Source organism: Falco punctatus (assembly GCF_963210335.1).
Source record: "Falco punctatus genome assembly, chromosome: 16".
NCBI classification, from domain to species: domain Eukaryota; kingdom Metazoa; phylum Chordata; class Aves; order Falconiformes; family Falconidae; genus Falco; species Falco punctatus.
In genome coordinates this window covers 2,482,536-2,505,240 of record NC_137596.1, presented here as the reverse complement: position 1 = coordinate 2,505,240, position 22,705 = coordinate 2,482,536, and the positions used below count along the sequence as shown (strand labels likewise).

General features: G+C 55.7%; 2 protein-coding genes across 5 annotated transcripts; both read left to right on the top strand.

The window, feature by feature from the left end:
* Positions 1-94: 94 nt before the first annotated feature.
* STT3A (STT3 oligosaccharyltransferase complex catalytic subunit A) lies at positions 95-9,367 on the top strand. 3 transcript variants are annotated; one of them, XM_080366700.1, is made up of 20 exons: positions 109-176; positions 860-980; positions 1,383-1,469; positions 1,658-1,783; positions 2,088-2,148; positions 2,798-2,919; positions 3,177-3,322; positions 3,609-3,699; positions 4,411-4,517; positions 4,927-5,091; positions 5,610-5,790; positions 6,301-6,456; positions 6,669-6,760; positions 7,441-7,596; positions 7,702-7,890; positions 7,970-8,086; positions 8,167-8,269; positions 8,523-8,711; positions 8,828-8,943; positions 9,022-9,367. In XM_080366700.1, exons 4-20 carry the CDS (start codon positions 1,696-1,698, stop codon positions 9,058-9,060), a joined length of 2,118 nt encoding a protein of 705 aa, XP_080222826.1. In that variant the 5' UTR covers positions 109-176; positions 860-980; positions 1,383-1,469; positions 1,658-1,695; the 3' UTR covers positions 9,061-9,367. The 3 variants fall into 3 exon arrangements, with proteins under 3 accessions (XP_080222825.1, XP_080222826.1, XP_080222827.1); XM_080366699.1 differs by lacking the exon at positions 860-980 and having other exon boundaries at positions 95-176; XM_080366701.1 differs by lacking the exons at positions 109-176; positions 860-980 and adding an exon at positions 209-230.
* Positions 9,368-9,488: 121 nt separating this feature from the next.
* CHEK1 (checkpoint kinase 1) lies at positions 9,489-17,262 on the top strand. 2 transcript variants are annotated; one of them, XM_080366703.1, is made up of 12 exons: positions 9,489-9,689; positions 11,588-11,811; positions 11,919-11,983; positions 12,056-12,125; positions 12,218-12,406; positions 13,373-13,477; positions 13,549-13,644; positions 13,746-13,827; positions 14,432-14,609; positions 15,082-15,213; positions 15,322-15,423; positions 16,159-17,262. In XM_080366703.1, the coding sequence occupies exons 1-12, from the start codon at positions 9,625-9,627 to the stop codon at positions 16,252-16,254; spliced, it is 1,404 nt and encodes a 467-aa protein (XP_080222829.1). In that variant the 5' UTR covers positions 9,489-9,624; the 3' UTR covers positions 16,255-17,262. The 2 variants fall into 2 exon arrangements, with proteins under 2 accessions (XP_080222829.1, XP_080222828.1); XM_080366702.1 differs by having other exon boundaries at positions 13,719-13,827.
* The last annotated feature ends 5,443 nt before the right edge of the window (positions 17,263-22,705 follow it).

Here is a 22,705-nt window from a genome sequence, read left to right as displayed (position 1 = left end):
CGCGCCCTCCCTTCAGCTGTGTGTCCCGCGTCTTGGCCAATCAGCGTCACCATCTCTGGAGTGGCGTTGGTGTGGACCAATGGTGAGCGGGCGGGGCGGGGGCGGGCCGCGGCGGCGGGCAAGGGCGGCTGCGCGGGGCGGATGGCCGGGGCGGCGGGGCCGAACGCGGCGCCCGGGTGAGGGCCGCGGCCCCGGGGGGCCTTGTGCCGGGGGGGTGCCCAGGCCCTGGGGTGAGGGAGCTGTGGGGTTATGGGGTGCCCAGGCCCTGGGGTGAGGGAGCTTTGGGGCTGGGGGTGCCCAGGCCCTGGGGTGAGGGGGTTTGGGGTGCCCTGACATGTGGGGTGAGGAGCCTGTGGGGGGTCTGGGGATGCCCGGGGCTGGGGGTTGCCTGGAGGTGTGGGGTGATGGGGTGCAGGGGTGTGGGGTGCGGCACGGGGGGTCTCTGAGGGGGGTACAGTGTCCTGTAGGATGCTGACAAGCTTGGAGGGCCTGGTGGCGAGAGTGGGGCTGTAGTCCATAGCCCAGGGACAGTCTGTCCTCCTTCCTAGCCCAGTATCTGGGGGCTGCTGGTTCCCCCCGTAGCTGTGGTGTTACTGGGTGACACCACATGAGTCACCTGGCAGAGCTGTGGAAATTGGGGTGCCAGTGGTACCCTAGCAGCACAGCCGCTTGTGCCTCGGAAGTATCTGCCTTGTATCGTTATTAGCTGCTGTCTCTTATCCCCGAGGGAACCAGGAAATAATTACAACACGGGGTTATTTCTGTATCAGTTAGTGATGAATATGTGCAAATCAGAATCACTTCTAGGTCACAGAAAGAATTTTTCAGGCCCAGTTTGTATTTTATTTTTAAATCTCAGCCTGTCCAAATCTGCCCTCCCTGGTGGTGTCGCTCAGAGATGTGAACTGAGGATTTATCCACTGGTTCTGGGACTGAACTTGCAGGGAGCAGTGGGAGGTTTTTTCCCCCGGATTGATTGGGTAAAGAAGCATTTTAAAGAAATCAGACTCTTTTCGAGAGTAGAAAGATGTTATTCTCTGGCTGCAGTTTCACTTCCGTGGTGTGTAATACCAGGATTTCACTGGCTCTTCCTCCACCCAGGGAGGTGGAATTAACCAGTCAGGTTGGGTGGTAGAAGCAAGGCTCGTTTGCTGTGCTCGTCTGCATTAGCAAACCGATGGGATATATATGTTGAACACAAATACTTTAAGGTGGGAGCAGCCAGGAGCTGTTCGGACCTCCTATATGCGAGAAAACAGCACCAATTTCTTGTGTTCTCTGTGGATTTTTTTGTGTGTGTGATGGTTAAAGTCCAGAGACCAGCCAGGGAAAACTTAGTGGTTTTGCTAAAAGCTTACGCTTGGGTTTTGTTTTGTACGCAGAGAAACGGACACATCCTTTGCCCTGAAGAAGTTTTGGTCTCCTTGAAAGAAAGAAAAACCTCAGCTGGAATTGGGACAGCTGATCAGGTGAGGATGGGAGGCAAAGGGATTTGGGGAAGGGAGACATGGATCAGCAAAAGTGTCGTGCGGGGGTGAAGGGTGGATGACAGCCTCCTTGGGTAGGAGCTGGGTATTTAAGGTCCTTCACAAAATGTTTAGAGGCACAGGGCTGTGAGCTGGCTCACTTCGTGATTGTCTTCCCTGTTTGTTTTCAGGTGTTCAAGCAACCTCAGTCTCTGCCTTTGATGTGAAAATGACCAAGTTAGGGTTTCTCCGGCTGTCCTACGAGAAGCAAGACACTCTGCTCAAGCTCCTCATCTTGTCGATGGCAGCTGTGCTGTGTAAGTCCACGTCCTGCTGTGCTGGCCTTGTGGGTGGCTGCTGGTGTCTTCAAAGGGGGACCATGGGATGGAGCTGCCTTTGCTCCTCCTCTGGTTGTGAAGCTCTCATCTGTCTTTAAAACACATCTTAAGTGAACAATCTTATTCCTGCTGTACCTTTTCCTTTGAAAATTGTGTCTTTATCTTCTCAACGACTCATATAAGACAGAAATCATTTTAATCCAACAAAGAAGCAGATAAACCTAACAGAACTCTGGCTCACTGAATGCTGTAGATTCACTCTGCCCTTTTTCTGTGTTTGCAGCTTTCTCCACGAGGCTTTTTTCTGTCTTAAGATTTGAAAGTGTCATCCATGAATTTGACCCGTAAGTGTCATCATCTCATTTCGAGGGGGCCTGCTGAGTTTTTTTTCTTCTGGAGCACACAGAATTCGGGCGGTGTATGCCAAGCTCAAGTTAGTCCCCACTGAGGATGAGGGATTTGGAGGGCAGTTTTCAGTACAGCTAGGTTTCCCCTCTTCTGGACTCAAAATTCACTTCTCGGGAATTTTCGTAGAGCCTGGATCCAAGTAATTGGTCACCACCACTTTTCTGCTGGGATGTGGTTATTCTCTGCCAGGGCACAGCAGGAGGGAGGGCTCCTAGTACAACTTGTGTCTGCGTCCCAGGCTTTTTGCTGATGCAGTCAGGTGTAAGGGAGAATGTAACCGTTGCAAATCCACTTTTAAACTCTCTAGGAGGGGGGATGGACCTTCACAGCTGAGTTTCGCGGCAGTCTAGGGAAATGAGACTAGTTCCCTCTGCGTGGAGAATGCGTGGTCAGCCCTTTAAACACTTGTTATACCCCTAAACATCAGAAAGGGTATCCAGATGGGCCCATGATTTGGTGCTTTACTGCCTGTCAAAAGCTGCCTTGTTTCCTGGTAGCTTGTTAAGGGACTCACCCAAGGACTGGTGAGCAGCCAGTACCTCTGTGTCTGGATGAGATGATGTTTAATGTTTTTCACTGTTACAGGTATTTTAACTACCGTACAACCCGCTTTCTGGCAGAGGAGGGCTTCTATAAATTCCACAACTGGTTTGACGACCGAGCATGGTACCCCTTGGGCAGGATTATTGGTGGGACCATTTATCCAGGTAAGCTTGTCGGGCTTCTGCTGAGCTGAAACACGCTTCACGCCAGGGAAAATGGGGAGAGGGGCGGGTAGTGCCCATCGAGTGCCAGCTGGGAGAGGAGGGGGAGCGTGGGGGATGCCCTTCATTGAGGCATCCCAGGCAGCAGCTCCTTTCTGGCAAGTCTTTTGGCTGCTCTGCTGTTAACTGCAAGCTGACGACCCCTGGTGCTGCAAGCGGAGCATGAGCTCCCCAGTAACAATGGTGTTTCTGTCCCGCAGGCCTGATGATCACATCAGCAGCGATTTACCACGTGCTGCACTTCTTTCACATCACCATCGACATCCGAAATGTCTGTGTGTTTCTGGCTCCACTCTTCTCCTCTTTCACCACCATCGTGACTTACCACCTCACCAAAGAGCTCAAGGTAAGGGGGCGATCGGGGCGTACCTCGCACACTTTTGCTTTACAGAGGAGCAGGGGCTGTTTGGCGTTTGGAAAGGCAGCTCGCAGCTGTGTCGGAGATTTGAAGATGACCACCGTGCTGGTCAAAACCCAGAACTCCAGGGAAACTGGAGATCTGTTTTAAAATTTCATTTCAGTGCTCAATTTGTATTCCTTTGAGGCATATCTGTGCATAGTATAGCATGATAACAAAAGCCCTAAAAACGGATGGCTTTTTCCACCCTCTGGCTGTGTTCTTTTTTCCCCAGGATGCAGGGGCAGGACTCCTTGCTGCTGCCATGATTGCAGTCGTGCCTGGGTACATCTCTCGTTCTGTTGCCGGCTCCTATGATAATGAAGGTGAGTTTGTGACACTCGGAGCAGGGAAACCTTTACGGACTCTTTGGTACTGGAAAACGCTGGTCAAGATGCTGTAGGGCATGATAGAGGAACTGTCCTCCCAGTGAGCCCTGCCAGGTCCACATGGTTTATTAACCCAGCTGCTCGGAGATCAGTGGTTCTTCTCAGCCACGCATTTGAGAAGAGGGAGTCTACCCCAGCTCGGCAACGAGCGTACCCCATTCCTTCAGCATCCTTGTTCGCAAATCAAAAAGGGGTTTGCCACCTCCACAAACTCTGCTTGGGGTTGCAGTTGCTGCATGGTTCCCCTTGTGCTTTTATATCTGTTTTGGCAGTGACTTTGGGGCTGGCAAAGGCAGCAATCTTGTGTTCAGTGCCTAGAGCAGAAGACGATCCAAGTTCCTCTGGTGTAGCTGGGCTTTTGGGGGCCATGGAAGGAGTCTGTGTCCAGAAAGGCTAGCTGGTGTGGCTAGGAGAAGCCATGTGAGCTTTTATCTACAGTAAGATACATCACAGTGTTTCAGTCTAGAAATCAGATACAAAACCCTTTTCGCACAGCTGGCTCTTTGTACAAGGATAGAACATCTGATGAACAGCAAAAGCATTTATAGATACATATTTTTATTGCAACTGAGTGCTCTGGTGTGCCCTAGAGATGATATTCAGGGCTGGCGTGAGCTTGCTTTGACCTTTCTGTGTCCTTCCACCCAGGTATCGCCATATTCTGCATGCTGTTAACTTACTACATGTGGATCAAAGCTGTCAAAACGGGCTCCATCTATTGGGCAGCCATGTGTGCTCTCGCCTATTTCTACATGGTAAGTGTTCCTTCGTCCGGTGCAGAGGTGTTTCTGACTCCAAGGACCGCTCTGGATATGGTGACAAAAAATACATGGCATGCTGTCCCTGCGTCCTGGTTGGAGCTAGAACCTCCACAAAGGGTTTGGCATGAAAATAGAATGGGTGTTTTCTTCGGTCATTTCCACTTAACCAAAACCAGCGGGGTTTTGTGTGAGTTTTTATTAATAGCACTGAAAAATCTGGGCTTCTGGCAGCCGTGACTGTTGAGGGTGCCCTTAGAGGGAGCAGATCTCAGCTGGCATTACCACTGGGTGAAAATCCTGCACGTGATCCCAGGCAAACCAAACCTGCCGCGTTTGACCTTTGCTGTGCAACCTGTTCAGTCCTGGAACTTGTGGGTTATTTGTTTGTTTTCTCTTTTGGCAGGTCTCCTCGTGGGGTGGCTACGTCTTTCTGATTAACCTCATCCCCTTGCATGTCCTTGTGCTGATGCTGACCGGACGCTTCTCCCACAGGATCTATGTAGCCTATTGCACGGTCTACTGCTTGGGAACCATCCTCTCGATGCAGATCTCCTTTGTTGGCTTCCAGGTGGGGACCAGAATGATACGCAGACTCAAGGACGGTCGTTTAGTGGGTTATAACAGAGTAGCGAGTGGGCACCTGGTTTCTTCTCTTGATAAGTGGGTGCTGCCTTCTAGTTCTAGCTCCTGTCACGCTGATTCCTTGCAGCCTCTGGTGAGACTGGCTTTTGGAGGCGCTGGATGACTGTAAAAGCCACTAATAACCTTCATGGCACCGGTTGCCTTTCATGAAAATACTTGTTTTCAGTGAAGGAAACGCTCATGCCAGCCTGTGTCTTGGTATAGCAGGAAAAACACCCGCTTAGCTCACGTTTTCAAGAGAATCGGTTTGATTTCCCACGTGGATTCCTATCTGGGAACCAAAGCTGATGTAAGACAGTGACTCACGCCAGCTGTGCTGTCCGCGGGGAGGGAGCAGTTTCCTGCAGCTTTGGCAGTGGTTTTGCTGCAAAGTGATTTGTAAAAAAAGTCGGTATCGGGTACAACAGGACCCTGTTCCCTGACCGCCCTCTCCCCTGCTTGCAGCCTGTCCTCTCCTCGGAGCACATGGCTGCCCTGGGAGTCTTTGGCTTGTGTCAGATCCACGCCTTCGTAGACTACCTTCGGAGCAAGCTGAACCCGCAGCAATTCGAAATCCTGTTCAGGAGCGTCATTTCCCTGGTTGGCTTTGTCCTCCTCACCATCGGGGCTGTGCTTATGCTGACAGGTAGCCCGAGATCGTGGCCATGATGAGAACGTTTCACCGCCGGCATTGCCCCCTTTCGTTGCTTTGAGGAGCACGTAATTTGTCAATCCTAATTCCGCGTTCTCCCCTCTGCGGGGGAGGCTGGGACCTGCTCTGATAGGTGCGTTAGCCAGAAAATACTGAAGCAGCAGCTGTAAGGTCTGGGCTCCGTGTGATACGGGATGCAGAGGAACCTGCTGTGACTCAGCACACACAGGGGACACTGAGCTGCTTCAGAAACTGAATGTCAATCTGTAGTAGCGAAGAGATGCTAAAAATATAGGGTGGGTGGGGGAGAAGTCTTTTTAGGGTAAAATTGCACTTTATTTCCTTTCTAAAGTGGCAGTTTTGAGCAATAGAGGTGTTAAATGAGGTCCAGGATAGCTCCTTCAGCCTTGCAGGTGCTTCCCATGTGAGAGAACGTATCAGCATTGCTGGTTACTCTCTAATGAAACTGGATATGATTTTTCTTTTTTTCCTCCTATTTCCTAGGGAAAATCTCCCCATGGACAGGGCGTTTCTACTCCCTGCTGGATCCTTCTTATGCAAAGAACAACATCCCCATCATCGCCTCCGTCTCCGAGCACCAGCCCACCACTTGGTCCTCCTATTACTTTGACCTCCAGCTCCTCGTTTTCATGTTCCCCGGTGAGCCCAGCGCAGATGTTGTCAGACCCTGATTTATTAAATAACTGGACGACACTAGGGGGGTTTTATCCGGCCAGCCACGACCGCAGTCTCCCCTCTCCTTGCGGTGCTGAGTCTGTGATGGAGCGCTCCGTGCCTCTGCTGACTGTTTTTTCTATCAGGCAATGGATTGCGAAGGTGAACCTGACCCGTTTCTCTTTTTCCCTCCGCAGTCGGTCTGTATTACTGCTTCAGTAACCTCTCGGACGCCCGCATTTTCATCATCATGTACGGCGTGACCAGCATGTACTTCTCTGCTGTGATGGTGAGGGCTGCTGCCTGCTGGGCTCAAGCCTGATGACTAAGTCATCTTAACGAAGTTAATTTATTTTCCTGAACTTGGTGATGGTGGTTCTTAGAGTGTGAGCCAGCTGAAATGTGCATGAGGGGTTTTCTTCCTTCCTTACAACTGGTTTATTAGCCCCTCTGTGCAGTGAGGGAATGTGGTGTTGCAAAATTTACTGGTTTGGGTGTTTCTCGCTGCCATGCGGCTACCGCTGCCGAGTCTGTCTCCCTGGTGTCCTGCAGCTGAGTTGCAAACCCAAATTCTCCAGGTAACCAAGTCAGGGCTGACAACCAACGGCTGCTTATGAGCCTGTTTCCACTCTTGCTCTAGCCCGAGCCCTAAATGCGGGTTGATTTCTGGTGCGGAGGTGTCTACTGAGTCTTGGCTCCACCTAAGATTGCCTGAGGGTGTTAAATTGAGGTCACTGCTGCACCTTGGCTGATTCTGGGGTCTGCAGAGAACTTCCCTCAGGGGCATCTGAGGTGGTGGCAGCTCCCAGTCTGCGCCCGCTGGAAAAATCTGCAACTGGTTTGTCTTGAGGCTGATGCTTCTGCTGAATTTGAGGTGCTGAGTTGGGGATGACATTTAATTTCACTCTTCTCTGGGATTTCTGCCTGGATTTCTTCGAGAGGCACTGACAGTCCTGGTCTTGCCCATAGGTGCGTCTTATGCTGGTGCTGGCCCCAGTGATGTGCATCCTGTCCGGCATCGGGGTTTCCCAGGTGTTGTCCACCTACATGAAGAACCTGGATATCAGCCGGCCAGACAAGAAGAGCAAAAAACAACAAGATTCCACCTACCCCATCAAAAATGAAGTGAGTGTTGGGTCGGCTTGGGATGGGGGAGAAGACACCTAGTTCTGGTGGGGACAAGGCTGACAGCCTCTTCCCTCCAGCGTTGAGCCTGATGTGTTCCCTCAGGTTGCCAGTGGCATGATCCTGGTCATGGCTTTCTTCCTGATCACCTACACCTTCCATTCCACCTGGGTGACCAGCGAGGCATACTCCTCACCCTCCATCGTTCTGTCCGCCCGGGGTGGGGACGGCAGCAGAATCATCTTTGATGACTTCAGAGAAGCTTATTACTGGCTGCGTCACAACACGCCGGAGGTAAATGGAGGTAATTGGGGCAGCGGGGACCAACATCGTCTGCTGAGGTGCTGACGGCGCGTCTGGTGTTTGGATGTAGGATGCAAAGGTGATGTCCTGGTGGGACTACGGGTACCAGATAACCGCTATGGCCAACCGGACCATCTTGGTGGACAACAACACCTGGAACAACACGCACATCTCCCGTGTTGGTCAGGTAGGTCCTTCCCTCACCCGCTGCCTTGCCCTGCCTTTTCGGGGCACCACATGGTGTGACTGACTCGGCCTCTGCTCCAGGCGATGGCATCGACGGAGGAGAAAGCCTACGAGATCATGAGGGAGCTGGACGTCAGCTACGTGCTGGTGATCTTCGGAGGCCTCACCGGCTACTCATCTGACGGTAAGGTCTCACTCCAGGCTGGGTTGGACCCGGCTGGGGGCACTGATGGCACAAGACTTCCCCAAAACAGCTTGTAGAGGAGCAACGTCCCACCTTCAGCTGAGGCTGCAAAGTGGAAACAGCACCAAAATGTTCCTCTGGAACTGCACGTACTGTTAATGGCTCTCCCCGAGCGCCACTCCGCACTGTTTTCCCCTGACACAACTCAGCTCCTTGCTCTGTTCACTCCAACTCTCTGCTCTCCACCTTTCAGATATCAACAAGTTCCTGTGGATGGTGCGGATCGGGGGCAGCACAGACACGGGGCGCCACATCAAGGAGCACGACTACTACACCCCCACGGGGGAGTTTCGGGTCGACCGCGAGGGCTCCCCGGTGCTCCTCAACTGCCTCATGTACAAGATGTGCTACTATCGCTTCGGTCAGGTCTACACTGAGGCCAGTAAGTCCCCAAAACCACCCCCCTGGGGGTGACACCGCTTTTGGGGCGCCCCACACTGCCCCCAGCATCTTCGGGGCACGATGTGGCGGCGCTGCCTGTACTTTGCCCTCTCCTAGAACGACCGCCGGGCTACGACCGGGTGAGGAACGCCGAAATCGGCAACAAGGACTTTGAGCTGGACGTGCTGGAGGAGGCGTACACCACAGAGCACTGGCTGGTCCGAATATACAAGGTATGGCTGCGGAACGAGCCGAAACCCCCCAAATTTGGGGAAAACCCAATAAACTTCACCTTTTTTTTTGCTGCCCAGGTGAAAGATTTGGATAACCGTGGCTTGTCGAGAACGTAGAGGAGCTGCCGCCGGCTGCGCCGCGCACCGCACTGACCTTGCCTTTGCCTGTGAAGCAGAAATATTTTGGGGTTTTTTTTTTTGTTTTGGATTTTTTTTTGGGGGGGGAGGCGGTGTTTATTTTTGTTTTATACCATTTGTAAGTGCAGGCAGCAGCGAGACGTCCCTGCCCGTCCTTGCCTGCCGGGGGGTGATTTTTATATACACATGGAGCAGTCGCCAAATGAGAAGTAACGGCTTCAACTGGGGGTTGATTAACGGGCGAATCACAAATGATAATAATAATTAAAAAAAAAAAAAAAAAGAATTAAAAGAAACGGGTTTGGTGAGGATTTTTTCCCCCCTAATTCTGCACCGGTTTTTCCCCCTTGCCAGAACGGGGTGTGGAGAACGGGTTTGGTGGGGAAGTTTTGCTGCTTTTAATTAATTTGAAGGGGAAAGCGGGACTGCGGGAGGGGGGCGGGGCTAGCGGGGGGGCGGGGCCGGGCGGGCTGCGCGCGCAGGGCGGGGCGGGGCGCGGTGGCGCCGGCGGGAACGGGCAGCGCGGCGGGAGCGGGGCCGGGGATGGCGGTGCCGTTCGTGGAGGACTGGGACCTGGTGCAGACGCTGGGGGAAGGCGCCTACGGGGAGTGAGTGAGGGGGGGGCCCAGGCGGGGGGGGGGTGTGTACCCTGCCGGGGCGCGCCCCCTGCACGGCTCCTGCACGCCCCAACACGCCCACCGCCGCCTGCCCGCCCCGCACCCGCTGCGTGGCTACTGCTGGCCGCTCGTGGGCCCGTTGCGTGGCCGCTGCTCGGCTGTTACGGGCCCCTTGGGCAGGCGCTGCGTGGCCACTGCTTGCCCGTTGCGCGCCCTGCGTGTGCCCGCTGCTTGCTCTGCCCCTTGTGTGCCCGCTGCTTGCTCTGCCCCTTGTGTGCCCGCTGCTTGCTCTGTGCCCCTTGTGTGCCCGCTGCTTGCTCTGCCCCTTGTGTGCCCGCTGCTTGCTCTGCCCCTTGTGTGCCCGCTGCTTGCTCTGCGTCCCTTGTGTGCCCACTGCTTGCTCTGTGCCCCTTGTGTGCCCGCTGCTTGCTCAATGCCCCTTGTGTGCCCGCTGCTTGTTCTGTGCCCCTTGTGTGCCCGCTGCTTGCTCTGTGCCCCTTGTGTGCCCGCTGCTTGCTCTGTGCCCCTTGTGTGCCCACTGCTTGCTCTGTGCCCGCTGCTTGCTCTGTGCCCCTTGTGTGCCCGCTGCTTGCTCTGCCCCTTGTGTGCCCGCTGCTTGCCCTGCCCCTTGTGTGCCCGCTGCTTGCTCTGCGCCCCTTGTGTGCCCGCTGCTTGCTCTGCGCCCCCTGTGTGCCCGCTGCTTGCTCTGCCCCTTGTGTGCCCGCTGCTTGCTCAGTGCCCCTTGTGTGCCCGCTGCTTGCCCTGTGCCCCTTGTGTGCCCGCTGCTTGCTCTGTGCCCCTTGTGTGCCCGCTGCTTGCTCTGCCCCTTGTGTGCCCGCTGCTTGCTCTGTGCCCCTTGTGTGCCCGCTGCTTGCTCTGCGTCCCTTGTGTGCCCGCTGCTTGCCCTGCCCCTTGTGTGCCCACTGCTTGCTCTGCGTCCCTTGTGTGCCCGCTGCTTGCTCTGCGTCCCTTGTGTGCCCGCTGCTTGCGCTGTGCCCCTTGTGTGCCCGCTGCTTGCCCTGCGTCCCTTGTGTGCCCGCTGCTTGCTCTGCGTCCCTTGTGTGCCCGCTGCTTGCTCTGTGCCCCTTGTGTGCCCGCTGCTTGCTCTGCGTCCCTTGTGTGCCCGCTGCTTGCTCTGTGCCCCTTGTGTGCCCGCTGCTTGCTCTGCGTCCCTTGTGTGCCCGCTGCTTGCTCTGCCCCTTGTGTGCCCGCTGCTTGCTCTGCGCCCCTTGTGTGCCCGCTGCTTGCTCTGTGCCCCTTGTGTGCCCGCTGCTTGCTCTGTGCCCCTTGTGTGCCCGCTGCTTGCTCTGCGTCCCTTGTGTGCCCGCTGCTTGCGCTGTGCCCCCTGTGTGGTTACTGTTTGCCCACTGCTTGGCTGTTGTACACCCTTTGTGTGCCTGCTGCTTGGCCATCACACACCCACTGCTTGCCCACTGCTTCCTCTGTGCCCCTTATGCGGCTACTGCTTGCCCATCGCTTGCCCACTGCTTACTGTGTGCCCCTTATGCGGCTACTGCTTGCCCACGCTTACCCACTGCTTACTATGTGCCCCTTACGTGCCTACTGCTTGCCCACTGCTTACTATGTGCCCCTTACGTGCCTACTGCTTGCCCATCACTTGCCCACTGCATGCCCACTGCTTGCTACATGCCGCTTTTGTGGCTACTGCTTGCCCATCGCATGCCCATGGCTTGCAGTGTGTCCCTTGTGTGGCCACTGCTTGCCCACTGCTTCACCGCTGCGTGCCCCCCCCATGGCCACTGCTTGCCCGCTCCTTGGCTGCTGCGTGCCCCTCGTGTGCTCCTTGCTTGCCCATCACGTGCTGCCTGCGCCGCCCGCCTCCCCCGGCAGCGTTTCACGCCCCCCCGCTGACCCGCCGCGCGCCCCAGGGTGCAGCTGGCCGTCAACCGCCGCACCGAGGAAGCCGTGGCCGTCAAAATCGTGGACATGAAGCGAGCGGCCGACTGCCCGGAGAACATCAAGAAGGAAATCTGCATCAACAAGATGCTCAACCACGAGAACGTCGTCAAATTTTACGGGCACCGACGGGAAGGCGCCACGCAGTACCTCTTCCTGGAGTACTGCAGCGGCGGCGAGCTCTTCGACCGCATCGGTACGCCCGCTTCCAAATGCCTTCGATTTTATCTAACATGACGCGTTAAAAAATTCATCCCTAAAAGGCTGAGAATTGTTCTTCCTTTTCTTATTCCGCTCCTGTAGAGCCGGATATCGGGATGCCAGAGCCGGAGGCACAGCGGTTCTTCCAGCAGCTGATCGCCGGCGTGGTGAGCGCGGCGGGGATGTGGGGGATGCCGGCAGCGGTGCCACGCGGCGCTGACCCTTCTCTCTGTCCCCAGGTTTACCTGCACGGCATCGGCATCACCCACCGCGACCTCAAGCCGGAGAACCTGCTGCTGGATGAGCGAGGTGGGGGGGGGGAGGGCGACGCATCCCTATCGGTCCCCTATTGCCTTCGAAATTTTTTCTTTGGATTTTTTTTAATTTTAATTGGGGCCCAGATAACCTGAAAATCTCCGATTTCGGCTTGGCCACCGTCTTCAAGCACAACGGCCGGGAGCGGCTGCTCAACAAGATGTGCGGCACCCTGCCCTACGTGGCCCCCGAGCTGCTGCGGCGCCCCGAGTTCAGGGCTGAGCCCGTTGACGTCTGGGCTTGCGGCGTGGTGCTGACAGCCATGCTGGCCGGAGGTGGGCTGCCTGCAACCTATAGGGGGACCTATGGAATGCATAAGGTGGGGGGGGACACGTATGATGTGCTCAAGGGACGTATGTGAGATGCGGAGGTGGGGTGTCCAAAGGGCATTTGAGGGTGCAGAGGGGATGTGTCTGCACCGTGGAGGGGGTGCGTATGAAATGTAGAGGGGGCGTACATATGGAATGCATAGGGGGAGGCGCGTGGAATGCACGGAGGGATGTATGAGGTGGGGAAGGGGCCTGTATGAGGTGCATGGTGGGATGTATGAGGTGTGTGCGTATGAGATGCAGAAGGGGAATGTATGGAAATTATAGGGGGAGGGACATGTGAAAGGTAAGAGGGGGAATGTATGAGATGCATAAGGGGGATATGGAGTGCATGGAGGGGGACGTGTGACATGCATAGCAGGGGTGTATGAAATAGCTAAGGGGGATGTATGGAAGGCACAGAGGGACGTAAGCTGCGGAAGGGAACGTACGAGATGCATAAGGGGGTGTATGGGATGCATAGGAGAGGTGTGGAATGCATGGGGGGAATCCATGAGATGCAGCACCTGCTTCAGAGCAGAGGTGCCTGACACAGAAGACGGTGGCGGTGCTGTTGTGTGCTTGTGCACACCGCTGGGCATGTGCACGTTGCAGGGTGTTTGCATGCTGCAGGGTGTTTGCGCGCTGTGGGGTGTTTGCATGCTGCAGGGCTTTGCGCGCTGTGGGACTTTGTACACTGCAAGGCTTTGCACGTTGCACAGCTTCCGCACATCGTAACACCTTTGTGTGCTGCATACCTTTGCACGTTGCCCCCTTTTAAAATCACGCAGAACCAGTCTTTATTACTCCCCCTTGTAAAAGCTCTCTGTGCAAACCTTGCTGTGCTGCCTCCTTTCCATTTCCATTTCCATTTCCATTATTTCCCCCTTCCCACCCTGGGGCACTAAGGCAGCAGGTTTTTCCCTCTGGCAGAGTTGCCCTGGGACCAGCCCAGTGATAGCTGCCAGGAGTACAGTGACTGGAAGGAGAGGAAAACTTACCTCCCACCTTGGAAGAAGATCGATTCAGCACCCTTAGGTAAGCAACCGGCCCCCAGCAGCCCCCAGTACCACACCAGTGGTCCCCATTTCCCACCCTGTCTCCCCCAGCTTTGCTGCACAAGATCCTGACGGAATGCCCGACGGCGCGGATCACCATCCCTGACATCAAGAAGGACCGGTGGTACAGCAAACCCCTCAAAAAGGGTAAGGGGCCGCCAGGGAGCGTGCCCGTCCCCCCACATCTTGGCGGGGTCATTGGGTGTCTCATCCCTCTACAGGCGTCAAACGGGCTCGCGTGTCCTCAGGGGGGGTGTCCGATTCTCCCGGCGGCTTCTCCAAGCACGTCCGATCCGATACGGATTTCTCGCCAGTGAAGAGCGCTCTGGGGTGAGCCTGCGGTGCCCTCTGCATCCCCCTCCGCGTGCTTGGCTGCTACAAGTGGCCTCATCGCTGCTTGTGTGCTGCGGGGCTTTGCACATTGCAAGGCTTTGCACGCCGTGGGGCTTTGCATGGTGCAGGGGGTTGCACATTGCAAGGCTTTGGACTCCACAGGGCTTTGTGTGACGCTGGGGTTTGCACGCTGCAGGGGTTTGCATGCCGGGGCTTTGCATGCTGCAAGACTGCACATTGCAAGGCTTTGCACGCTGCAGAGCTTTGCATGCTGCAGGGGGTTGCACATTGTGGGGCTTTGTGTGGCGCTGGGGTTTGCACGCTGCAGGGCTTCGCATGCTGCAGGACTTTGCGCACTGCAAGGCTTTGCATGGCGCAAGGGCTTTGTACACCACGGGGCTTTGCACTTTGCAATTCTTTGCACGTTGCAGGGCTTTCCCAAGAGGTGGTGGGGTGGAAACCACGTGTGCACAATCTTAAAAAATCCTGCAAGATCCCAAAGCGCTGTGATTTCCACGCTCATATACCTCCCTGTTCCCCCTCCGTGCGACCTCCCCTTGGCACGAGCATCCCTAATGTCCTGTCTCCCCTTGCGTTGCAGCGAGGAGAAGGCGAGCTACTCCACGTCGCAGCCGGAGCCTGGCACCGGCGGGGCGCTCTGGGAGAGCGGAGCAGCCACCATTGACAAACTGGTGCAGGGCATCAGCTTCTCCCAGCCCGCCTGCCCCGAGCACATGCTGGTTAACAGCCAGCTCCTCGGCACCCCGGGGTCCTCCCAGGTGCTGCACTGGGGGTGCTGGGCGGCCGCCTCGCCGTGTTTGGGGTGCAGCTTGGCAGTACAGGGGGTGCAACTTTGCATCGTTTGTCATATCAGGTTTAAATGTGGCAGGTTTTGGGGTGCTGCGTTGCGGTATTTATGGCATCAGGATGCAGTACGGCGGTGTTTGGCGGGCAGCTTTGCATTTATACACTGGGGTCCAACTTTGCAGTATTTATGGTATTGGGGATGCAACTTTGCAATATTTCTAATGCAATTTGGCAGTATTCCTAATGCAACTTTGCAATATTCCTGATGCAACTGGGCAATATTTCTAATGCAACTTTGCAACCTGGGAGATGCAGCTCGCAGCATTTACCATCAGGGGGTGCAGCTTTGCAATATTTACCTTCGTAAGGCCGGTGGAGCTGGGGCTGCAGCTTTGCAACTTTGCGGGATTTGTAACTTTTGCAATGTTTTGGGGGGGCCGGCAGAGCCCGTGGCAGCGTCTGGTGAAGCGGATGACGCGTTTCTTCACCAAACTGGATGCTGACGGCTCCTACCGCGCCCTGAAAGAGGTCTGTGAGAAGATGGGGTACGGCTGGAAGAAGAGCTGCACGAACCAGGTAGGGATCAGGGTGCAAAATGGTGAGGTAGGACCCCCCCACATGTTGTTACACCTGAGAATAATCTGGGGCCCCCTCCACCTCCCCCGCTTTGCTGCTGTTTTGCAGGTTACCATCTCGACCACGGACCGGAGGAACAACAAACTCATCTTCAAGTTGAACCTGGTGGAGATGGAGAGCAAGATTTTGGTGGATTTTCGCCTCTCCAAGGTGAGGGGGGGGTCAGGGGGGGCACACGGTGATGCACAGTGGGTGCAGGGTGGCGCAGGGTCTTGCAAGCTGATGCATGGGGATGCAGGACCATGCAAAGTGAGGCAGGACGGTGCAAGGCTGGGTGCAAGGTGGTGCTGGTGGGTGCAAGGTGGTGCTGGTGGGTGCAGGGTGGTGCTGGTGGGTGCAGGGTGGTGCGAGATGGCTGCAGGGCAGCACCCGCTGAGTGCACGGCAGCTGCGAGGTGATGCAAAGCAGCGTCCTGTGGGTGCAAGGTGGTGCTGGGTGGGTGCAAGGCAGTACCTGGAGGGTTTGCAGTGGGTGCAGGGAGTTGCAAAATGGGTGCCAGGCAGCGCACTGGGGATGCAAGGCAGTGCTCAGGGGATGCACGGTGGGTGCAGAGGAAACAGGACAGTGTCTGGGGGGTGCAGGGGGGTGCTCAGTGGGGTGAAGGTGGTGCAGCAGGGGTGCCTGGGGGGGTGCAAGGCCATACCCAGTTAGTGCAGGGCAGTGCAGGGTGGGTGTGAGGCAGTGGAGGGTGGGTGCAAAGCAGGTGCAAGCTGATGTACAAGGGGTGCGAAGCAGTGCAGGATGATGCACAGCAGGTGCAAGGCAGTGCAAGGTGGGTGCAAGGCAGCGCAAGGTGATGCAAGCAGGTGCAAGAGAGCAAGGTGGGTGCAAAGCGGTGCAAGACGGGTGCAGAGTCGATGCAAACCCCCTCCTCTCCCTGCACAGGGCGACGGCCTGGAGTTCAAGAGGCATTTCCTAAAAATCAAGGGCAAGCTCAGCGACATCGTCAGCACCCAGAAAGTCTGGCTGCCTGCCACCTGAGCCCCCTTGCACCCCACCTGCCTTCTCCCTCTCCTCCTCTTCCTCCTCCTCCTCCTCCTCCTCTTCCTCCCGGCGAGGCTCCTGCGGCAGCACCCGAATGCCACGAAGGCAACCGACCGCGCGCGTGCGCCTCAGATTTTAAAGGTTCAATAAAGCCCTGGGGGGACGAAGCAAAGCCGCTTACTGCAAGGGCGGAGGGGGGACGGGGGGGGGGCGTTGCAATGGGTCCCATCCTGCTGTGGCCAACGGAGGGTGCTCAGCTGGCCTGACGGGTGCACCCAGGCTGCTGGGGTGGGGGGACAGTGCAGACTGGAGGGGGCCCTGGGGTGCTCCACAGCGCAGCAATTTAAAAAGGCATTAAATAATTTTTAAAAATAGCAATTAGGGATCAGTTCCCCCCTCCCCAGCTTCTTTTCACCCCAAAAAGGGGCGACATTTGGCCTCATTATCCCAATGGGCCCCGTTCAGTCCAGCCCAGCCCCCTGCCCACGGCACCGTTTGGCCTCAGATTTTGCAATTAGCGGCCAAAAATCATCCCCGGGGCGGCGGGGGGGCTGCCCTGCGTCACCCTGATAGAACCCATTGGATTCCATATTTTGGGGGGTGTTTTGGATGCGGTACTGCATATTTTATTTATTTATTTATTCCATTTTTGAAGGGGGTTTCAGTGAGCGTGGGGCTCGTTCACTCTGAAACCTACTGATGGCGCAGCATTGCTCAGCCAGCATAAATCCCCCACCCCCACCCCCACCCGGGCTCTCTGCCAAGCCGTGCATCCCTAAACCGGCCTGTTACACCCCGCCAAGGTTTAGGGGCTGACCCCACTGCCCCCCCCCAGGCTTCGTGCCCTGTCTCAGGGCAGTGGCTGCCCTCATTTTCCAACCTCTCTTAATTGCTTTTCGCTAGGGCTAATGAGCCCAGAGCTGCCAGGGGTTGTTAGCGCTGGAGCGAGAGAGGAGAGCTGGGGATTAACCCCTTCTCCCCCAACAAAAAGAGCATCCCCCCCCCCCCCAAAAAAAAAGCTCCCCACCCCAGCCATCACCATAATTCCTCCCCAAAGCTGCATCCGTGTTTAATTATGGGGGAAAAGTGCTTTTTTGTTTCCCCCCTTTTTTAGTGTTTTTTTTAATTTCCTTTTCCCTGATTGTGGCTTTTTTTTTTTTTTTTTTTCCTTTGGTGGGAACTCCCCTTCGGTGAAGCAATTAGCGGCGATTTTTTAATTGCATATTTATATTGCAGCTGGGGAGCGAGACCCCGGCAGCGGGCGAGGGGGAAGCAGGAAGACGGAAGACGCCGCCTCCGACCTTGTTAAGCCCTTTTAATTGTCCCGGAGATCACAGATAGCAGCCGAGGGGGGATAATTAGGCTGAATACAGAGTTTTGTGGTTCACTCCCCCCAGGAATTTATATTTGAAGGGGGATATTGTATCAGAGGGGCAGGAATACCTTGGGAATGGGGATTTGGAGGGATGCGAGGCTGGACACAGCTCGTGGCAGGTGTGGGTCACCCCACTGCAGGCTGCCAGGGCCAAGCCTCCCCTTAGGAACACATTTTCCCCCCTATTACCACCCTAAATGGGTTATTTTGGGGGGGTCACGGGGTACATCTCCCCCCTGTGATGCTTTGCTGCTCACGGTCCACCTTGATCTCACCCGTTAACCCAGCTCGGTTATCCCACGGGAATTATTTTCCACCTGAATTTTTCGACGGGGTTGGGTTTATTTATTTTTTTCACTCTGGGTGGAGGATTATTTTCTGCTTTTGGGGGTAAATTCGAGGGGGATAAAAGGTTGATTTTCCAATCTCTGCCGGTAAAAAAGGGGGCTGCAGGGAGCGGGGGTCCCTGAAAGCGCCCATTGTGCGGCCCCGCTGGGACAGGGCGCTCAGGGAGGCACCACTGGGTGCCAAAGGCCTGAAAACAACAGCATGGGCAGGGGCGGCGGTGCGCCCCCCCCCCCCCCCCCCATCCCAAATTCATGGTGTTGCGGCGGGCACAGGCCCCCTGGCAGCATCCTGGGTCAGGGATGTGGGATATGAGGTGAGGGATGTGAGATGCAGGGTGAGGGGTGTGCGATGCAGGGTGTGGGGGGTGAGGGATGCGGGGTGAGGGATGTGGGATGTGGGTGGGGGATGTGGGATGCAGGTGAGGGATGCGGGGTGTGGGTGAGCGATGTGGGTGTGGGATGCAGGTGAGGGATGCGGGGTGAGGGATGGGGGATGTGGGTGGGGGATGTGGGATGCAGGTGAGGGATGCGGGGTGTGGGATGTGGGTGAGCGATGTGGGTGTGGGATGCAGGTGAGGGATGCGGAGTGAGGGATGTGGGCTGTGGGTGAGGGGTGCGGGGTGAGGGATGCAGGGTGAGGGGTGTGGGATGTGGGTGAGTGATGCAGGTGTGGGATGCGGGTGAGGGATGCGGGGTGAGGGATGTGGGCTGTGGGTGAGGGATGCAGGGTGAGGGATACAGGGTGGAGGGTTTAGGATGTCGGGGCAGGATGCAGGGTGGGAGGTTTGGGGTGTGGGTGCAGGAGAGGGGGTGCAGAAGCTGGGGTTAAGCTGCAGGTGCATTCAGGTTGCAGACAGAGGATTTAGGGGGAAAAATCCCCAGGATTTAGGATGCCGATGTAGGATGTGGGGTGGAGGATTTAGGCTGCGGATACAGGTTCCCAGATGGAGGATGCAGGACATGGGCCCAGAACATAAGTTGGGGGCTGCAGAAGTGGGATGGAGGATTTAGGATGCAGGATGGAGGATTTAGGATGCGGGAGGAAGGTTCTCAGACATGGGACACAGGAGAGGGGCTGCAGAAGTGGGATCATGGGTGCAGATGTGGCGTGCAGGACACGGCACGGGATGAAAGGGCAGATGTAGGATTTGGGATGCAGATGCAGAACGTGGGACGCAGAAGCAGAATGTAGGATGCAGAGGCGGGATATGGGACAGGTGATGTGAGAAATGGGATTTAAGATGCAAATGAAGGACACCAGGTAGAGGGCATGGGGTGCAGAAGTGGGATTTGGGATGCAGGATGTAGGACATAGGAGGCGGGATACGGATATGGGACATGGAATGCAGAACTGGGATTTAGGATGTGGAAGAAGGATTTAGGGTACAGACGTATGGGTTATAGGATGTGAGGTGGGAAACAGGACATCGGATGCAGAAGCAGGATTTAGGATGCAGATAGGGGATGGACGTGAAGGACAAGGGATGGTCCAGCCCCGGAGCATCACGACACAGCCCAGCCATGCGCAGGGATCTCACAGCACCCCCGGAGATGGGGAATGCGTGCAACAAGCCAGGAAATGCAAATTTCCAAGGAAAAATTATAGCTTTTGAATCCCATACAGGGATTTTGCCACCCGTCCCCCATCTGGGAGGCAGAACCCGGCCGCGTGGCCACATCTGCCTGCCAGATGTGCCGGGATGGTGATTCAGGGAGGGGAACAGAGCCCCTGCGGATGGCGAAACCTCCCCACTCCCACCCCATGTGCAGGCCAGTTTGGGAATGCCGCTCTCCCATATCACACCTGCTCCGGAGAAATGCCTGCATGGGACCAGGAATGAGCTAGAAGGAAGGACTGGATGGGACCAATCTGGCCTTGCAAATGATTTTTAATTGCAATTAAGCTTTTGTGCTGGGGCTGGGGGGATGACGGGCACGAGTCCCAGCCAGGATGCATCTATAGGGTCCACAACCCAGTATGGCCCAGCAAGGACCCTGGGCTGAGTTTATATAGGGTCCCTAGGTGGGGTGGGGGTCCCCAGTGAGGCTGGTTGGACCATCAGGATTTGTTAGTACACTCAGGGTCCTGACAACGGGACAGGGCTGCAGAGGCGGGATGTAGATGTGGGATGCAGGTGGAGGGTTTGGGGTGCAGATGCAGGACATGGGATGGCACAAGACGCGGGTGCAGGATGGGGAGGCAGGATGAGGGTGCAGATGCAGGACAGGTGGTGCAGGATGTGGGATACAGATGCAGGATTTAGGGTGCGGATGCAGGGTTTAGGGTGCAGATGCAGGATTTGGGATGCAGATGTGGGAGGCAAGAACCCCGGTGCAGGATGCATCTCCAGGACGTGGGAAGTGGGATGCGTGGTGCAGGATGTGGGATGAAGGGTGCAGATCCAGGGGCAGACGCGGGATACAGGTGGAGGATGCAGATGTGGGATGTGAAAGCAGGACGTAGCTGCAGGATGCAAGAAGGGTGCAGGTGCAGGGTGCAAGATGCAGATGCAGGCTGTGGGGTGCAGCATGCAGCCGTGGGATGCAGATGCAGCTCCAGGATGGCGATGCAGCACTTTGAGCTAAGAACAAATGGCAGAAACATTTCCCCGTCTGTTTTTTAGGGGCAAAGTTGGAATTTTTCCACTAACATCAGCCTTTTGGGGACAGGCAATCCAACAGGTTTGCTTCTTGCCAAAGCTTTTCTATTTTCTGAGCTGTCCTCTTCAGCTCAGTGTCTCCAGGACAACAAAATATTAATTTAAGAAAAAATAAAAAAACTGAAGCCAGAGCAATTCCATCCAAAAGCGCCCAAATCCAGCATTTCCCTTCCTAAATCGGCATCTCCCTCCTTTCTGCTCAGCGTTTCCCACTCTGGAGGTGCCGGAGGGGCTGGATATTTAACCCAGGAGATGTTTTACCTCTTGCAAAACCATCGCAGCAGCCTCGGGAAAGCCGCCACATTAATAAAAGCAAAAATGCAGAGGAGTCTGTTAAGGAAACTCCTGCAAAAACTTCTTCCAGAAAACATCGCAGGCAACATCGGGTTTTTCTTTGGGCTTTTTTTCCTGTCTTGTTTCACCGGGGACATGAGTTTTGCAGGTCAGCGGGTGCCCAGAGCATGGTGCAAGGTGGGGTTTTGCAGCAGGTTTGCCCCCGGAGCCTCCTGTCAGCAGCTGGGAGGGGTTTTGCAGGGGAAAACCTGGAATTTGCAGGTTAAAACTGGAATTTGTGCGTTAAAACATGCAAATAACCCCCCAAAATGGGGGGGATCAGCACTGTAGATGCAGCCGGCAGCGATGCCGGGACCACGGGTGAGGGGCCCCATCGGTGCCTCTCGCCTGGCAGGCAGGAGAGGGAGAAAAATGCTTTAAAAAAGGTAAAAAAAAGCTCCAAACCAGTGAAGCTGAGGTCATTTTTTTGGCGAGGAAGTCGGTTCCTTCGAAATGCCTCCGGGTAGGGTTTAATATCAGCAGAAACATTCTTGGGCAGGGTGGGGAGAAAGCACTGCTCTTGGCATTGAAAGCGGACCCCAAAAAATCCAAAACACCCTAAAAAACCCCAAAGTCCCCCCCAAAAAACCCTCCAGTGCTTTGCAATCCCCAGGCATGAAGCAAGATGAGCATTGGTGGGGGTAGAAGAGTGAAATCATCCCACAAAGGGGAAAAAATCCCCCCCGAGGAGCTGGGAACTGAACCTTTAAGTGGCTTTTGAGCATCATTTGGCCCCTGCCAGGATTTTTGGGGATGTGAAGAGGAAAGTGTGGGGGCCTGGCATGGAAAATGCCATTTTTCCCATCGTTCTGAAAGGATTTAGCTCATTGCTTTGTTCCCTCCTTGATGTAGCATCATCTTGCTGGGCTCAGCACCCACTGACAGCCGCCTTTGGGCAAAGAAACCTGGTGCAAGGAACATTCCCTGCTGGAAAAGATGCCAAAAAGGAGGGGGAAAATGAAATGGATTGCATCTGCCCTGCTTTGCTGGGAGGGCTGAGCAGCTCAGGGGCCTTTCGGTGCCTCGCTGCAAGCCCGCGGCCGCCCTGCGAAGCTGTTCTGGCTTTTCCAGTGATTTAGCACATTAGGAGGGTTATGGTTTGGCCATGTTTATTTTGCTAAACCTCACAAACCCATAATAGAGCTTAGGGGGGAAAGGAGGAGGCGGGGAGATGCACTGAAAAGTTATTAAAAAAAAAAAAAAGAGAGGGGGGGTGGGGAACCCCAGCAGCTGAAGAGGGAAAACGAGTTTGGGATTGCAGTGGGGCTCTGCATCTGCAGAGCAGCTGCAGGCAGGGATGCAGCAGGTAGCAGGGATGCCGTGGGTAGCAGGGGTGCTGCACCTTGCTGGGCACATGCGCCCCACCGGAAGAAAAGTGGGAAAACATTGCACAGGAGGATCAGAGGGGGGAAAAAAGCATCTGGAGAGGTTCTGATCCTCCCTGCGAGGGAGGCAGCAAGGAGATGCTCCGGCTTGGGAAGGAGATTTCTCCTCCGCACTTGCACATTCCTCCCGTCAGCAGTATTTACATGACAGCACCAGGAGAAATCCCCGGTCGGCCGGACCACCTCCCATCCGTTATCACCCCGCTGCCGCGGCCCCACGGTGCCTTGCTGCTCAATCCTTGTCTTTTCTCCCTGATCCCCTTGCCTGCACCCTACAGCCACAGTCCCTCCTACGCAACAGTCTGGCTTGTGACCCTCCGGAGTGCTCCCCAAGATTTTCCCAGCCCA

What these genes read in the sequence shown, in the direction of transcription:
- STT3A (XM_080366699.1), top strand. Translation starts at nt 1,696, where the DNA reads ATGACCAAGTTAGGGTTTCTCCGGCTGTCCTACGAGAAGCAAGACACT. An exon ending in GGCTGTGCTTATGCTGACAG is followed by an intron (nt 5,791 to 6,300) that starts GTAGCCCGAGAT and finishes CCTATTTCCTAG; the next exon opens with GGAAAATCTCCCCATGGACA. An exon ending in TGCGTCACAACACGCCGGAG is followed by an intron (nt 7,891 to 7,969) that starts GTAAATGGAGGT and finishes GTTTGGATGTAG; the next exon opens with GATGCAAAGGTGATGTCCTG.
- CHEK1 (XM_080366702.1), top strand. Translation starts at nt 9,625, where the DNA reads ATGGCGGTGCCGTTCGTGGAGGACTGGGACCTGGTGCAGACGCTGGGG. An exon ending in GGGGAAGGCGCCTACGGGGA is followed by an intron (nt 9,690 to 11,587) that starts GTGAGTGAGGGG and finishes CGCGCGCCCCAG; the next exon opens with GGTGCAGCTGGCCGTCAACC. An exon ending in CCTGCTGCTGGATGAGCGAG is followed by an intron (nt 12,126 to 12,217) that starts GTGGGGGGGGGG and finishes ATTGGGGCCCAG; the next exon opens with ATAACCTGAAAATCTCCGAT.